The 17454-nt window shown below is 35.4% G+C and overlaps 1 protein-coding gene across 12 annotated transcripts in view; it reads left to right on the top strand.

Moving 5' to 3' along the window:
• Window positions 1–17454, top strand: part of RAPGEF2 (Rap guanine nucleotide exchange factor 2) — a 245627-nt gene that overhangs the window by 217473 nt on the left and 10700 nt on the right. For 11 of the 12 annotated variants that reach the window (XM_046656205.1, XM_046656208.1, XM_046656213.1 and 8 more), the window contains 14 exons: window positions 238–390; window positions 661–825; window positions 3566–3673; window positions 3762–3965; window positions 4064–4172; window positions 4647–4893; window positions 8521–8678; window positions 9306–9546; window positions 11510–11893; window positions 12752–12963; window positions 13054–13177; window positions 13802–13825; window positions 14875–15098; window positions 16588–16794. In XM_046656205.1, coding sequence (XP_046512161.1) covers window positions 238–390; window positions 661–825; window positions 3566–3673; window positions 3762–3965; window positions 4064–4172; window positions 4647–4893; window positions 8521–8678; window positions 9306–9546; window positions 11510–11893; window positions 12752–12963; window positions 13054–13177; window positions 13802–13825; window positions 14875–15098; window positions 16588–16794 — 2560 coding nt within the window. The remainder of the gene's footprint in view (window positions 1–237; window positions 391–660; window positions 826–3565; window positions 3674–3761; window positions 3966–4063; window positions 4173–4646; window positions 4894–8520; window positions 8679–9305; window positions 9547–11509; window positions 11894–12751; window positions 12964–13053; window positions 13178–13801; window positions 13826–14874; window positions 15099–16587; window positions 16795–17454) is intronic. The other variant, XM_046656207.1, reaches the window with a different exon arrangement.

Here is a 17454-nt window from a genome sequence, read left to right on the forward strand (position 1 = left end):
AGGATTTTTAATATAAGCTACGTATAAATAGTCTAAAAATGAAACTTTTTTTGATTGAGTAAGAAATGCATTAAAAAGTAGAGAAGTCTGATTAAGGTTATTACTGCACTCATTTAGAACGTATGGGAAAGACATGGAAAAATGTCAATGTTAAATAATTAAAATATTGAATTATTAGTACTGCTAGGTCTCTCACAAGCACTTTATCATTAACATGTGACTTTTATTTTATTTCAGTTTGTCTGCATAGCCCAGCAGGATTACTGCCGTATTCTCAACCAAGTAGAAAAGAACATGCAAAAAGTTGAGGAGGAAGGAGAAATTGTTATGGTGAAAGAACACCGAGAACTTGATAGAACTGGAACAAGAAAGGGACACATCGTCATCAAGGTAAGACGAACACGCCCCCGTCACATGGGAAGCACTTTTTTGGTACTTTCAGTTGTGAGAACTTAAGATGCCCCCTACCCCATTTTCATGTGTAACTTCCGTTAAAAGTTATCAGTTGTAAAAGTTCTTTATATTTGCTGATGAACAGTAGTTTTATTAATTATTATATATAATATAATACTACCCAGTTCTTATGTTGGAGTTTGAAATCAAGGTACTATATAGATGGTGTTTATGCAGGATAGTGATTAAACCTTTTGTTTGTTGCAGGGCACCTCAGAAAGATTAACAATGCATTTGGTGGAAGAGCATTCGGTGGTGGATCCAACGTTCATAGAAGACTTCCTGTTGACCTATAGGACTTTTCTTTCTAGCCCAATGGAAGTGGGCAAAAAGTTATTGGAGTGGTTTAATGACCCGAGCCTCAGGGATAAGGTCGGAAAATATATTCTAGTTTGGTTTTAAATATGAAATATTCAGATAGAAACTTAAAGATACTTTACTATATATTTGTCATGCCAGTTATGTGTAAATTATTTTAATAGAATAAGAGAATGTACTTTTTAAGCAAAAAAAAAAGTGATACAAATGTTACTGCTATTGATTTCTAAATTCAGCCCTAGAAATGTCTTTTTTTTTTTTTTAATGCAAGGGCCAGTAAATTGGCCAAGAAATGTTTAAACTTTAGTTCTGTTGGGAATGTGTTAAAATGCAACCCCCAAACATCTGGGTTCCATAAGAATCTGCATTCTGCAGTTTGGTAGATGGTCAGTCTACGCCAGATGAAAGTTATCCTTTTTTTTTTTTCTTTTTGGTGAGGAAGATTGGCCCTGAGCTAACATCTGTTGCCAATCTTCCTCTTTTTGCTTGAGGAAGATTGTCACTGAGACAACATCTGTGCCAGTGTCTCTCTATTTTGTATGTGGGATGCTGCCACAGCATGGCTTGATGAGCGGTGTATAGGTTCGTGCCTGAGATCCAAACCCATAAACCCTAGGCCACTGAAGCAGAGTGCACGAACTTAACCAGTATGCCACTGGGCTGGCCCCTAAAAGTTATAATTTTTATTTTATATTTATTTATTTATTTTTGAGGAAGACTGGCCCTGAGCTAACATCCATGCCCATCTTCCTCTATTTTATATGTGGGACACCTACCACAGCATGGCTTGCCAAGCGGTGCCGTGTCTGCACCCGGGACTCGAACCAGTGAACCCTGGGCTGCCAAAGCAGAATGTGCACACTTAACTGCTGAGCCATCAGGCCGGCCCCAAAAGTTATAATTTTTAAATGGGTGCCAGAGCAGCATTTCATTACAACCATTGCTGGCTGGTAGGCCCCAGTAATATAACATTATACAGACCATCTTTAGTAGCTCTTGAGAAATCTGTCAAAGCCAGATTGCATGATAAACTACATAGTCTTAGGAGGTTTGAGAGTTAAGCATAGTCTGTACTTATTTCTCCTATCCTTGTGGCAGTCTGATTTACATGAGACAGACTTGGGAGAGGTGAGCTAGGAAAATCCAGAACAGGAGACTGACAGTGAAAAACCCCAAGTTCTAGTGCTGGTCCTGTCACTAACTAGCTCTGTGGCCTTAGAGAAATCATTTGGACAGCAATGCTTTTCTTTTCATATTCTGAGAGTCGCAGGCCTAGAACACCTCAGCAAAGTTCTTTAGCCATAAAAACTTGGTTTGAATATTGCCTCCGCCTTTCACCTTATGCATCCCCTAACCCTCCTGACACTCATTTATTTACTTATAAAAATCCTTTTGGGGTTATTGTGAAGATGAATAATAGAAGTTCTTTCTGTTGTACCTCCGTCACAGCAAGCACTTAATATATCTTAAAGGTTTATTGGTGGTGGTAGTTGGTAGTATTCAATTTATTAATTTATGAATCTTGTTCTTCTAACTGATAATATGACTTTAAGTTGGCTTCTCAGCTACAAAATTTTAATTTTATGAAAAGGTCAGGTGTTAGCTATAGCTTCAAAGGAGATGATCTTCTGGGTTTCCTAACTTTGAAAAATGGGCAATAGCTAGTAAGTGACATACAATAGATAGTAAGGGACAAAAATTAATGTAACTATCAAGACTTGACTCCTTAGTGATTAGTCAGATTATATACTGTGACTTGTCACAGTATATGAACTAAAAACAGTATTTTAACTATAGTTAACAATTAACTATATAATGTCACCTCTGTTTCTCTATTGCTAGAATAGTCTACTTAATTTTCTTACTTTAAGAAGTTCATCACTGTTTGAAAACAATTCTACAGAAATTTCTTTTATCTTGTTATTCAAAATTTAGAAAATTAAACTCATATAAAATAAAGCCAGTACTTCATATTTAAAGTTGCAATTATACTAACTTCATTTAGTAAAATTTTATTGAGAATTTACTCTGTGCCCGGTGTTGTTATAAGTAGTGTTAAGTATGCCTTTAGAACGTGGTAGGCAAAGTTGTTGGAACTTAGAGTCTAATGAACATCACATAGTTCATGCTGGGTACAAAACAAATATTCCATAACTGTGAGTGTGTGTATTGGTTGTATAAAGGTGTAGGGCTCTGAAAACACGTGTGCAGGGTAAAAAAAGGTTACTCATTTTTCCTGAAAAACTCTAAGTGTTAATATCCTACTGAAGCTTAAAGTTAGCAAATAATGTATAACTCCCCACACTCCCAGCTAGCTCCTTCCTTTTACAACTTGTTCCCTTGCGTTAGATCTTTCTAGGCTTAATACTATTCATTTCTTTTGTCTATTCTGTCCTGTACCTTTCTTATTAGCTTCTGTCTTCTTTTGTCTTGTATTAATTTATTTTGATTTTATTATAGCTTTGTTTTTATTGTGATCTGTTTCAAATATATTTTGAGGGTAAACAAGATGTAAGTTAATTACCATCCTTCATAGATTGAAAATCCTTCTTGGCAAAACAATGTAAAGTCTACATTCAAAGTATAAATATATATTTTAGAGGGTCATTTTCTTATGCATAAAATCTTCACTAATAAAAAAGTCCTTGATGAGAGTTTTTGTTGTTCTTAGTTTATTTTCTTGTTTATTGTTATTAGGAAAATTGGTGGTTAGATATCTTTTTTGAGATGAGTTTAATTGCAAATTTTTAACAGTTAAAAGAAGAAAACCCATTGAAAATAATTGATTTTTCAGGTTACACGGGTAGTATTATTGTGGGTGAATAATCACTTCAATGACTTTGAAGGAGATCCTGCAATGACTCGATTTCTAGAAGAATTTGAAAATAATCTGGAAAGAGAGGTAATATTTGTGATTCTTAAAAAACCAACAGCTTTAAGTTCATTGCATTTAGCCCACTTTTGAAACGACTCTTTATGAACTCTTACAGAAAATGGGTGGACATCTAAGGCTGTTAAATATTGCATGTGCAGCTAAAGCGAAAAGAAGATTGATGACGTTAACAAAACCGTCCCGAGAAGCTCCTTTGCCTTTTATCTTACTCGGAGGTTCAGAGAAGGGATTTGGAATCTTTGTTGACAGTGTAGATTCAGGTAGCAAAGCAACTGAAGCAGGCTTGAAACGAGGGGATCAGGTATGACATGTCTAAATCCAAACTTAAGGGTGAATATTGGTGTCTTTTTTCTTCAGTCAGTTGGGATACTGAAATTAATTTTATAATTTTATTTTTAGATATTAGAAGTAAATGGTCAAAACTTTGAAAATATTCAGCTGTCAAAAGCCATGGAAATTCTTAGAAATAACACACACTTATCTATCACTGTGAAAACCAATTTATTTGGTAAGTATTTTTGCATACTTTCATTTTTCTCCTTTCGGTCCTTTTTTTTTTTTACATTTAGGTGTTAAGTATGAAAAAAGTCATTCTTGTAAGTAATATTTCAAACATCATAAGAATCAAAATATTTATAGTAGAGTGCATAGATATAGAATTATGTGTCTTTGATCTAAATCAAAATCTGATTTGAAGACCATAAAAATAATTTTTTATCAATGTTTTTATTGATAAATGTTTTAAATATCTATAGATTTAAAGAGTGTACTACTGTTTTACCTTATTCTGAGTGGAAGTGACAGAGCAATATACAAAGCAGATTCCTGGTGCCGTTCATTCATTGGAGTAGTGTTTTTCTACATGATTATAGTTTTGATAGCCGAAGCCTATTCTTGTCATCTATCGCCAAGTTCTACAGTTGCCTGTGAATTGTTCAGATTTCTTGTAATGGCCAATTTGTGCTGTTTATTTCCATTTTAGTATTTAAAGAACTTCTAACAAGATTGTCAGAAGAGAAAAGAAATGGTGCTCCTCACCTTCCTAAAATTGGAGATATCAAAAAGGCCAGTCGCTACTCCATTCCAGATCTTGCTGTAGATGTAGAACAGGTGATAGGACTTGAAAAAGTAAATAAAAAAAGTAAAGCCAACACTGTTGGAGGAAGGAACAAGCTAAAAAAGATACTCGACAAGACTCGGATCAGTATCTTGCCACAGAAACCATATAAGTAAGTGTCTGTATAAATTATCTGTGCATTATTTTATTTTGTTAAAATGATTTGCCTAGGTAGTGATGTAAAGTTTGCATACGAGTCTAAAAAATGTTTTAAGCTTTTATAGCTGCGTTATCTTAGAAGCAACATTAAACAATCAAGTTTGTTTGAACCCCATTTTGCCACTTACTTGTCCATCTCAATCTTCATTAGAGATAGGTTAGCACCTCCTCGTTTGAACTATTTTTTTTCTCATTTGAACTTTAAAAAATAAGAGTATGTGTTTCCTCCTGTCTTCCCCATGACTTGGAGTTGTTTTTGCTACTGTTTCTTTCTTTCTGTATATCTTCTCTACCATCAGCATCTGCTCTTTACCAACCAAATCATTGCTTCTTTCAGTTGCTGCTATTCATCCTTGCCATTCTCTTTTCTCTCTCTCTTCTGTTTTCAGTTATTTAACTGTTGCCAAGATACCACCAACCAAGCACAGAACTTCTTTCCTTCCTCCCAGTGGGCTCTACAGTCAGAATGTCAGGTGTTTTCTTGAATCTCTTCTTGGCTGTTTTATTTATGCCAGGAGCTCAGACTAGACAAAGTCGTAGGTGTCACACTTTTTTAGCTTTGCTTGTTGGCTTGTTTGCTTGCTTATTTCTTCATTTTAGCTCCCTCTGAGTAAAGGAATAAACTGAATAAAATTTAATTACCATCAGCCAAAATTCTTTTAACGTTAACATGGGTGTGCCAAATTAATTTATTATATATTCCTCAAACTACAATGGTATAAGAGAGAACTTAAAAACATGTAGGTTATTTTCTTTCTTTGGTAATTCAATGAGTCTTACGGAGGAGCAGTAGATATAGATATTCAGGACTGTATCATGCATTTCTGTTTTTTTAGTTCCACTTCAGATAAAATTTTCATCCCCAGATTAGAGAGATATGGCCTAGAATAGACTATTGATGGGTGAGTGTCAAACTTGTGTCTTCCCCATTGAACTCTAATGATTGGTGGTTTTGTATCAGCCAAAAAAGAAGTCTACAGAAGAGTCCTAAGGATAAGCGTTGAGTATGATGGTTTTATTTATAGACGTGAGAGTATGTTTATACTGAGTAAGTTTCTAGGAGACAATGGATTAGGTCTGCTGGCATTACAGAAAATAGGAATTGATTTTTAAAGTGACCCTTCTTGATGAAAAACTTATTTTTAAAAGGATAAAAAATAAATCATTTAAATGTAGAATTGTTAGCAGCACAATAACAAGAAAGATCTTAAGAGTCATATTTGACCATGAGTTAAATATGAACCTTAAAAAAAATCAAACAAAAGTCAGCGTGACCCTGGCAAGTATTAATAGAAATATGACATGTAAGAACTGAGATGTAATCCATCCACAGTACAGGATGTTGGCAAGGAACACAGTATGAGAAGACTATGTATAATTTTGTTCTATGTGTATTTAGAAAGATATTCAAAAGCTAGAGAAGGGAAAAGAAAAAAGATAATAATTAGATGCGTTGATTCTAAAACACTAAGGAAACATCTTAATTTGTATTTGAGAAAATATATGACTCATTTAAGTATTGTATTATGAAAATTATTTGAAGTAATTCAAATATATAATGCAGTTGAAATGAAAGAAATATATATTTAAAAGAAGGCTCAGTAAACTGTAGGACCTATTATATTGGTATGATAGACTTGATTTAATGCTAGTTATTACTTAAACTTTTCTCTCCTAGAAATCAGCATGTGTTTATGAACATTTTTTTTTGACAAAGCCACTAAACTAGTCGGTCAGATAAATCTTCTAGATATACTATTTTTTTCTGTCTCTCAAACATCATCAGTATTACACAAGCTAAGAGGCTGGATGATGAAATTGTCAAGGATAGGCACAGTAGAGTGATGTGAATGGGGGGAAGAAAAAGGGATTATAGATTTCAGATCTGGTTGTCAGGTAAGTAAAGAGAGAAAGATTGTTGAACCCAGAGAAAAGAGGGAATAAGTCAACAGCCTATAAAATAACAAAGGCCAAAAAACAATTTGATAACAGTGAGGATTAGAGAGGTCGAACAATAAGAGGATGTACTTAGAGACGGACATTTCTGAATTGTCTGGAATATAAAGTACTTTCAGTCCAAGAGTATCCCATGTCCCCACAGAGATATAGGTGAAAGTAGAATCAGATCATGTTAGGTGTTAAAATGTTGCCAGGAAACATTCCTTAAGAAGGCAGCTCTTTTTGGGTGTGCCTGGAGTATACTAGTATCTAGAGCCATTTGTGTCAGGAGTGGCCCAGTGAGCTTATATCTTTAGCCTGAGCCCATAGCAGTTGTCCTGTGTCATGTATTACATCTAATCTTTTTGGCATTAAAGACTGGTTTATGTGATTGAAAAATAAAATTCCACTAATAATGTGAAGATTTTAATGTTTCTCAGAACTTTTAGTCTTTATATGTGCATGCCTATTCTAAAACACTGAGGAAACATCTTAATTTGTATTTGAGAAAATATGTGACTCATTTAAGTATTGTATTATGAAAATTATATGTGCTTATGAAAAGTATATGTGCTTAAATGGAAATTTAAATTTGTCATGGATTTACCTGTGAATTTAGGAGAATTTACTATAAAATCATCTTTAATTTTTATCTTGACTTTAAAAGAAAGCTCTTGCCCTTGCTTATTTACCTCTTTAATTTCCATTTCCCCCTAAAATAAAGAGAAAGAATGCTGCTGGCTTTCTTTTGAGCACAGCCATTAAAAAATAGTTGGTATATGATCAAGCTCTAATGTCTGAAAACCTAATCAATGATAAATGTCTCCATTTATTTATGACACCTTGGTTTACATCCCAAACTTAGTATAATTTTCTTTGTCCTTGTTTCAAGGTATTTATAGAAACTAGACAGAACTATAACCATTTGCTTATGATCTAGTTATTTTTTGCATGTGATGCTTATTTATTTATTTATTTTGGTGAGGAAAGTTGGCCCTGAGCTAACATCTGTGCCAGTCCTCCTCTATTTTTTTTTCCCTATAGATTGATACCTGAGCTAACATCTGTTGCCAATCTTTTTTTTTTCCTTCTTTTCCCCAAAACCCCCCAGTATATAGTGTATCTTCTAGTTGTGAGTGCCTCTAGTTGTGGCATGTGGGATGCCGCCTCACCATGGCCTGATGAGCAGTGCCATGTCCGTGCCCGGGATCTGAACTGGCAAAACCCCAGGCCACCCAAGTGGAACGCGTGAACTTAATCACTTGGCCACAGGGCCGGCCCCAAAATGCATTCTTTTTAATGTGCTTTTTTCTTAAATCTATTTCCATCAGTAACTAGAGCTTATCTTTTCTTTAATATATTTCTATACTGAGAAACTACTAATATTTATTATGATTTGTCTAGTTAAAAAGACAGGTTTTAGAGAAACATACTATACACTTAAGAAACAGCAAAATGAGTTGGATACACTTAAGCAGTAGTTGCTTTTGCAATTTTCAACTAAATTTATTAATGATATTTTTACATTAACTGTAAGTTTTATGAAATATGGTTTATTTATGGTCTGTGTCTATTATATATTGAGGAGTTATAGCTTTCTAACTTGCTGATTATTTATTTTCTAATTTTCTTCTTTGTTCAGTGATATTGGGATTGGTCAGTCTCAAGATGACAGCATAGTAGGATTAAGGCAAACGAAGCATATCCCAACTGCACTGCCCGTCAGTGGCACCTTATCATCCAGTAATCCTGATTTATTGCAGTCACATCATCGCATTTTAGACTTCAGTACTACTCCTGGTGAGCATCTCCCATATTTCCTTTTTTTTATTGTAGTAATCTTTTTCCTTCTAACATAATGGTAATGCTGTATGTATCACTCTTGGTTTACCATAGATTATATCAGATGCTAAGAGTCAGGGTGAACCTTAAATTTCAAACAGTTGGAACCAGCTCTTTTTTATTCTTCAGACTATTGTGATACGGTCATGGGCAAATTAATCTCTCTAAACTTTTCTCTTTCATAAAATGAAGATCACACATATGATAGAGGTAATACTACATCATATTAAATAGAGTAAAAGGCATATTTTAGGCCAGCTTGATGGGCTTTTCAATATAATAAAGATGAACTCTAGATTTAAATTTTTCATTTTTTGCTACTAACTTGACAGTCTTGTAGGCTGTTGTTGTGTATTGATGTGTTTGCGTTTGTCTGTAGATCATTCAGTTATCTATAGGGAAAAATGTGTCCTTGCAGCATATCAGTATGTTGACTGATTGAATCTTTGAAGAAGAGCTGTAGGAAGGGAGAGGTGAAAGTTTAGTATTATCTTTTCTAAGGAGGTTTTTTCAGATTACTTCGCTTAATTGTATTGCCATGTATTAAAATCCTTTCTACTTACGTATGGCTTTTCTTTCCCCTAGACTTGCCAGATCAAGTGTTAAGGGTTTTTAAGGCTGATCAGCAAAGTCGATACATCATGATCAGTAAGGACACCACAGCGAAGGAAGTGGTTATTCAGGCCATCAGGGAGTTTGCTGTGACTGCCACCCCAGATCAATATTCGCTCTGTGAGGTCTCTGTCACACCTGAGGGAGTAATCAAACAAAGAAGACTTCCAGATCAGCTTTCCAAACTTGCTGATAGAATACAACTGAGTGGAAGGTATACAATATCTATCCTATTGGATTTCTTTACCCCCTCTTCAAACCCATGTCAAAGTCTAAAAGATGAACATTGTCAAAGGGTTTTTAAAATGAGTAAGTACCCTTGCAGATTAAAAAGAAGTTTTTCCCCGTTCACCAAGAATTGCTATATCAAAGTAAATGCACAGAGTAGATTGTTAACCCTCAACAAGGATCTCTTAGAAACTTGTTCAAAACATGGGCGCTATGACCTGAACTTCTCTTGTTCACCTTCAGGACACTGGTCTGGCAGAATGGCAGAATTTACATCACTCACAGAGTAAACCCTAATGCTCTCTTCTCCTTGCATATGTGCGTTCACAAACATGATTTTTAATAATATTCTAGTGTCATTTGCTCCTGCCTACCTAACTTTTCTAGGAGCTTCGTTTATTTAGGTGGAGGCATCTTGACAATATAGTTGGCTGATGCTGCCTATTATTGTATATTACACTATGAAAAATACTTCTTACCTCTGGAACCAAACTTTAGTTGCTGCAAAGATTGGTCCCCTGCTGCCTAAGTGCTTATATCACATATGTAACTTCCAAGAAAACGTTGTATCTGGTTTTGTCAGTCTCTCAAATGGTTATTTCCATTTATAGATATATGTAATTTGTATCCTCAGGGCACAAATTAGTGAAAGTTGAAAAAGTTAAGTTTTGACTCTCATTTAATGACTAGATTCTGCACTGACTGAAAATTAAGTAGTGCCATAAATCATTTTTCCTATTTTTCTCACCACATGGAGTGTTTCATTGTACTTTTTCATATTATACAGCTAAACCATGATATGATTCATTCAAAACTTCTGTTTTCCTGCTGTCAACTATAACCTTCTTACTCTTCTTCACTTTTACTTTATTTCCAACCCTGACACTAGTAGGTAGTATTGTTTTAGGAAGTTGATTTTTCTCATTATCATTTGAATGTACGTTGATATATCTGTAACCATGATGGAGCTCTACAGATCTCCACTGAGGTGCAGATTCATGATTCCCCTTCATTATTCAAGAAAATTATAGATGGATACATGTCATGGGCTTCATAAGCAATTAAGATTGAGAATCTGAAATCTGTGAATGTCAACGGCCCAAGGTATGTGTTCCTGTCAATTTGCCTAGGTGAAATTTGCAAAAGACCAGTTTGGCAGGACCCCCATTGTGATTTGTTTCTTCGTTTATGGAATTTGGCCTAGGGAAAGCATCTGTCTACAACATTGAAAAAAAAAATCATAGGACAAACATCTGGATTCTATTTTCAACAAGTTGCTTACAAAGGGAAAGGAGCACTAATTCTTGAGTCTCTGCAACTGGTATTAACTAGTCATTATTCTTTGGGAGCCTCTGTTTCCTCATCTGACAAATAGGAATAAGACCTGACCCACTTACTTGTGGGGTTTTCATGAAAATCAGATATTTAAAAGTTAAAGTCTGTTCTACTCATAGTATTAAGTAGAGGAAAACAGCTTGTAGGTTTCCTTGGTATTTGAATAAATAAGTAAACTTGGATTGATCTACTTTGAACCCATCAATAGCAGAGATTCTCTCTGGGAAAATAGAATGATAACCTGTGTCTCATCTCTCCTGCTTCATTCCTTAGAGTCTATTTCCTTACTTAAACTGAAAATTTAAATTTAGCTATTTTCTGTCATTTTTAGCAAAAACAGAGATAAAATCTAGAAAGCAGGAAAGGACAGGAGAAAAAGGAATTACAATCGGCACAAATGAAATTCCATGTGATCGTTAGTTTCCATCAACGACTTTGGAGAAGTAGTTTTATGATCTGGTGACTGAGGCAGCAGCTGCACTCTGTCTTAGTCAAAAAGAATTCTTCCATCATTCAATTCAGCGTTCTCTCAAACGTTCTACAAAAAGTAGCGTTATTCTTTCAAGGAATATCATGTGACCGTTGCTTAGGCTTTGAATTCTGTGTTTTCGTAGGTATTACTTGAAGAACAACATGGAGACAGAAACCCTTTGTTCAGACGAAGATGCTCAGGAGCTGCTGAGAGAGAGTCAGATTTCCCTGCTGCAGCTCAGTACCGTTGAAGTTGCCACACAGCTCTCGATGAGAAATTTTGAACTCTTCCGTAACATTGAACCTACTGAATATATAGACGATTTATTTAAACTCAAATCAAAAACCAGCTGTGTCAACTTGAAGAAATTTGAAGAAGTCATTAACCAGGAAACATTTTGGGTAGCATCTGAAATTCTGAGAGAGACAAACCAGCTGAAAAGGATGAAGATCATTAAGCATTTCATCAAGATAGCGCTGCACTGTAGGGAATGCAAGAATTTTAACTCAATGTTTGCAATCATCAGGTAAGAGACGACATTTGTCTTAAGATTCAACTTAGTTTGCAGATTAAAAATATATATCAATCCAGGAACACTAAATAATTTGTGTAAGTTTGGTAGTTTTTAATTGAATCATATTTAACAATTCTTTTTCTCTGAATCCTAATCTTAATCCTTAATTTAAAAATCTCTTGTATGCTGATTTGGAGCCCAAAAAATATCTATATTCACCACTTTTTTTTTTTTTTTTAGCTTTGTGACCATGGGTAAATTATTTGAACTTCTCTGAATATTAGTTTATTTCTCCATAAAATGACAGTACGCCAAAGAGTTATCAAGTAGATTAAATGATATGATGTATGTGGAGTTCCATCAGCCAGCACAAGGCAGATGCCCAGTAAATGTTAATTTTCTTCCCTTTTAAGTATTTAGATTGAGGCCGAAAGAAAATACAGACTGAAACAATTAGCAATATTGATATTGATGGTGATTATTAAATTAGTCATTTTCTCTGTCTAGGAGTTTGATCATGTTCTCATTACTATTACAGCTTTTGTTTTATTTTATTACTGTAAGATATTTGGCGAGTCTGCTATGTGCTAAGCACCTCTGTATGTATGGAGACAAAACAACGAAACAAAATCCTACTCTCATGAAAGTTACATTCTGTCATAAAACTAAAACCCCTTGACCCTGACCCTGCTCCCATCTTCCATTCTCATTAGCTAGAATTACTGCTAACAGTTTCTTAGGAATCTTTCTGTAAATTGCTATGTATATACAGAAGTGGTGTTATATGTTAATAAATCAACAATACACTATTTTACTTCCTTCATTTCATAAGTCATTTAATTTTATACCTATTTTCTTTTTTCCTCTCAGTGGCCTAAACCTGGCACCAGTGGCAAGACTGCGAACCACCTGGGAAAAACTTCCCAATAAATATGAAAAGCTATTTCAAGATCTCCAAGACCTGTTTGATCCTTCCAGAAACATGGCAAAATATCGCACTGTCCTCAATAGTCAAAATCTACAACCTCCCATAATCCCTCTATTCCCAGTTATCAAGAAGGATCTCACGTTCCTTCATGAAGGTAAATAGAAAGGAAGGGATTTCTGTCTTCACTTGTGGAAGCACAGAATAAATGCCACGTGATACTCTTTTTCTTCTTTGCTAATTATAGGAAATGACTCAAAAGTCGATGGGCTGGTCAATTTTGAGAAGCTAAGGATGATTGCAAAAGAAATTCGTCATGTTGGCCGAATGGCTTCAGTTAACATGGACCCTGCCCTCATGTTCAGGACTCGGTGAGTGTGTCATCTTCAGTAGCACATGTGGGATAAGAGAAGGTTGAGTTTAGAGCTTCCTAATAAATGAGAAAAATTTGAGTTTTATATTTGTAGCATGGCAGAAATTTTATTAGGTCGTGCTGAGAATCTCCATTGAGCTCTAATTTAGAGTAAATGTCTTATACTGCATCGAGTATATTTTTGACTGCCAGTAAAAACAGTTTGTCCTTCAGACATTTTTCATTTAACATGAGGCACAATTATTTCTTATTTTTCAGAACACTGCCTTATAGAGCTAAAATTCATAATTGGTAGTATGAACTAAAATATGTAAAAAACCCAAACAATATTATCTCAATGTCCACACAATGGACTTAGCTTTCAGTGTAGGACAAACTGATTAATCCAGTGAAGGAGAGAACAGGAGTCAGTCTTCTTTTAAAATAAAAAAATTAAATATATTTGTCTCTTGAACCAGAAAAATAGTTCTGGTCAAATTGTGTGTGAGGTAATTATACAGTTTAATGTTCGTGGGCTTCTAGTACTGCTTATCCAGAAGTCTAGTCCTTTCTTTCTGAGCTTGTGATCTTTCTGTCTCTCTTTCTACACCCATGCTTCAATCTCCATGGCTCTCACTTACAGGAAGAAGAAATGGAGGAGTTTGGGGTAAGTGGTGGAGATCTTGCATACCCACACACAGTTCTTATTCCGCTCATTGCATTGTTTTCTTACCTGCTATATTTTCTGATGCTTTGCATTTTTGCATTTTTTCTTAACCCTCTTGCTCTAGCATAATTTCAGTTGGCAAACTGACTTCAAGTTTAATCTGTTGGGGCTTTTGCTTTTGAGGTCATGATCCATGAGAGCTGTGAAATGATTAATGATTGTTTGGGGGAACAGTAGGCCAGGCATACTTCTGAGCTTTCAGAAAGATTTTATTTTAATATAATTTGTGTGTTTTGTAATAGGTAGAACCTAAGGTGGGATGAGAGAAGGAAGGATGTTAGAAAGAAAAATTGTGCAATTTAAATACTATTGCACAGATATTTGAGAAGTAAATACATATAATTTATTATAAGAGGTGCCCCCAGGTGTTAAAACTAAATTGTTTACAGCTCAACTAACTACTATTTTCATTCTGTAAACCAATTCTTTTAAAAAATAATTCTTAACAATTCATATGCTAGTTTCTATATATATGTGTTTACATTTGCATGACCATTTTATTAACAGATTGACCATATTACTTTAAAAACTGACTACATTTAACCCAAGGAATAAGAAAATAATTGTTAACATTGCAGCTAATTTTATTTAAATCTATGTGAAACATCCTCTGTAGGAGAAGTAAATTTAATGTAAATCTTAATTGTAACTGTGTATTCTTGCATGAGCTTTTACATATAATCGTTATTATTTGCTGGCTTCTGTGAGAGAACTGCCTTGAATTCTCTACAGATGTGAAAAGTAGAAAATTTCCTAGTTGGAACAGAACAGGTGCCAAACATATGTATGTATGTATATATGATTCTTTAACTTTAAAAAAGTTTGATTTTTATTTGATTTATTCTATAGTCCTTTGTAACGGTTTATTTACCAGAATGAGGCATGTGACCTTTGGAACATAGAATATTTATGTAAGTCTTGGCACGTTTCAAATAGATAAAGAAATCCCATGCTAGAGTGAGCTGCATATCTGCCTTTTCATCTTCCAGGTCTCTCAGCCAGGGTAGTACAAATGCAACAGTGCTAGATGTTGCTCAGACAGGTGGTCATAAAAAGCGGGTACGTCGTAGTTCCTTTCTCAATGCCAAAAAGCTTTATGAAGATGCCCAAATGGCTCGAAAAGTGAAGCAATACCTGTCCAATTTGGAACTAGAAATGGATGAGGAGAGTCTTCAGACATTATCACTGCAGTGTGAGCCAGCAACCAACACATGTGAGTTTTTCCTTAAAGTGGCTGCGGAATCTGACTAGAATGCAGATTTGTTTCATGTGGAATGGTATGGGTGGTGGCAAAACAGGGCTTAATGCAGAGGGGGAAATAGCATCCTGAGACATACCAGCCTTTACCTGGAATGCTACTCTTGAAAACCATGCAGCTAGGTCTCATGTCCAACTGGGTTAGAGTGGGGGGGATGACACTCTAGACTTGATTAGGGTGACTGTTGTTTTGGTTTCATCCCGACACAGCCAGTGTGCAGGCACAGGACACATGGGTGGATGCATCTCCCATTTGCATCCCTTGTTTTCTCACACAGATACTTCTGAAGTAATGGGCAACCTGAGAAGGGTTAGGGGCCCAGCAGGTCAGAAGAGCATAGAACTAGGTGTGCTGGCTGCATTTTATACCCTCAGCCGAGACAGCACCCAGCAATAAGTTCAGCAACCATGTAAAGTGGTAATTCTGCTACACAACGAGTCACAACTCAGCCTAACGTGTAGCTTCCCAGCCTTTAAAAATCTGGCTAGGCTAGAAATGGGGTGTGTGTTGGGGGAGGAGCAGTTTTCTCTTTATTTGCATCTGTATTTGTAATAGAGAGGCATTTTCCACTTAGGACACATTTAGGTCTTTTATGGGTTGGTTTGAAGATATCTACTATAGAATTTAAATGTAGATAGATGATTTGAGAAGATTCAAGTTATTAGATTTACCCAGGATACCATAAAAGCACAGCATTTTTTGTCCTCTGAAGTCAGATTGGTCTGCGTTCAAATCCTGTTTGTTCCTCATGCTAGGAATGTCACCTTAGGCAAGTTACTTGAGTTCCCTAATCTTTAGCTTCTTTGTGTGTAAGGTGGAAGAAGTATACGTGTGTCACTGAGTTGTTTTCAATATTAATATACTATACATACAGCATTCAGTTGCCCTATTAAATTAGTTTCCATTCTGTCTGCCATGGAATTATATACTCAGTATAATATTCAAGCAGTATTGGCTGCTATTAGCTAACAGATAATTCTACCCCACTGGAGAGAGAATTTGATAGTAAAAAGAATTTGTTAATACCATTTATTAAATAAAAATAAGCTCCTATACATCAAGGAATTTTGGACACTATTTTAGAAAAGTAATTCCTAATAATTTTTCTGTTGAAACTTTTACCATATATTTCTGTTTTATATATATATATACACATAACATCCTGAAATATCCACATTATTCATAATGTATTTAATAATATAATCATCTTTTGTGATAACTAGTTTCATAAAGTAAATATCTTGGTCCTGTCATATTTTAATATTTTCTGTACCTCGAGTTCTCCTCCAACCCCATTTCTGTCCTTTTTCTAGGCAACAGGAAAAAAGATACACATTTTAGTATTCTAACTGCAGAAAATGCTCATGCAGTTCTAAAATTATCTTGTATGTAGCTACTAACATCTTTAATTTCTTGTTGTATTTTCAAACCAAACAATTATCAGTGCCTAAGAACCCTGGTGACAAAAAGCCTGTCAAGTCCGAGACCTCCCCAGTGGCTCCAAGGGCAGGGTCGCAACAGAAAGCACAGCCGCAGCCGCCACCCCAGCAGCCGCAGCCAGCACATAAACTCAACCAAGGACTGCAGGTTCCTGCTGTGTCCCTTTATCCCTCACGGAAGAAAGTACCAGTAAAGGATCTCCCACCTTTTGGTAGGTGACTAAATTCATATCCTCTTTTGGTGCCTTTGACTGCCATGTTTTTCAGATTAAGAAAAAATGTTTATCTTGGATATAACATCATCTAATATACTTGAGTCTCCTCCTGATTACCACTCTGAGTAAAATATTAATGTCAGTAAGTTAGACAGTGGAAAGGACTGTTTTTATAGAGTATCTCATTTAATCATTCTCATTTGTCATGGTGTAAGGGGAATGTGTGAAATGGAGACATAAGGCTTTTTCTACTTTAATTTTTAATGAGTACAGAACTTGCTTTGTTCATATACATTATTTAAACTAGTTTTGCCTTATGATCAATGAACTGCTGGAATTTAGGCAGAATATTAAGTCAAATGATTTGTCTGGAGGTGAATTATTTGTTGAATCACTGATTCTGTAACTTGCAGGGGAAAATATAATTAATTCTTAAATGTTAAGGAGCCAAATCATGCTTCATCTTTCATATCAAAAATAACATATCTGGGGCTGGCCCAGTGGTGCCGCGGTTGTATGTGCATGTTCTGCTTCAGGGGCCTGGGGTTCGCCAGTTCAGATCCCGGGTGCCGACTTGGCACCACTTGGCAAGCCATGCTGTGGTAGGCAACCCACGTATAAAGTAGAGGAAGATGGGCATGGATGTTAGCTCAGGGC

Source organism: Equus quagga, chromosome 3 (genome assembly GCF_021613505.1).
Source record: "Equus quagga isolate Etosha38 chromosome 3, UCLA_HA_Equagga_1.0, whole genome shotgun sequence".
NCBI lineage: Eukaryota > Metazoa > Chordata > Mammalia > Perissodactyla > Equidae > Equus > Equus quagga.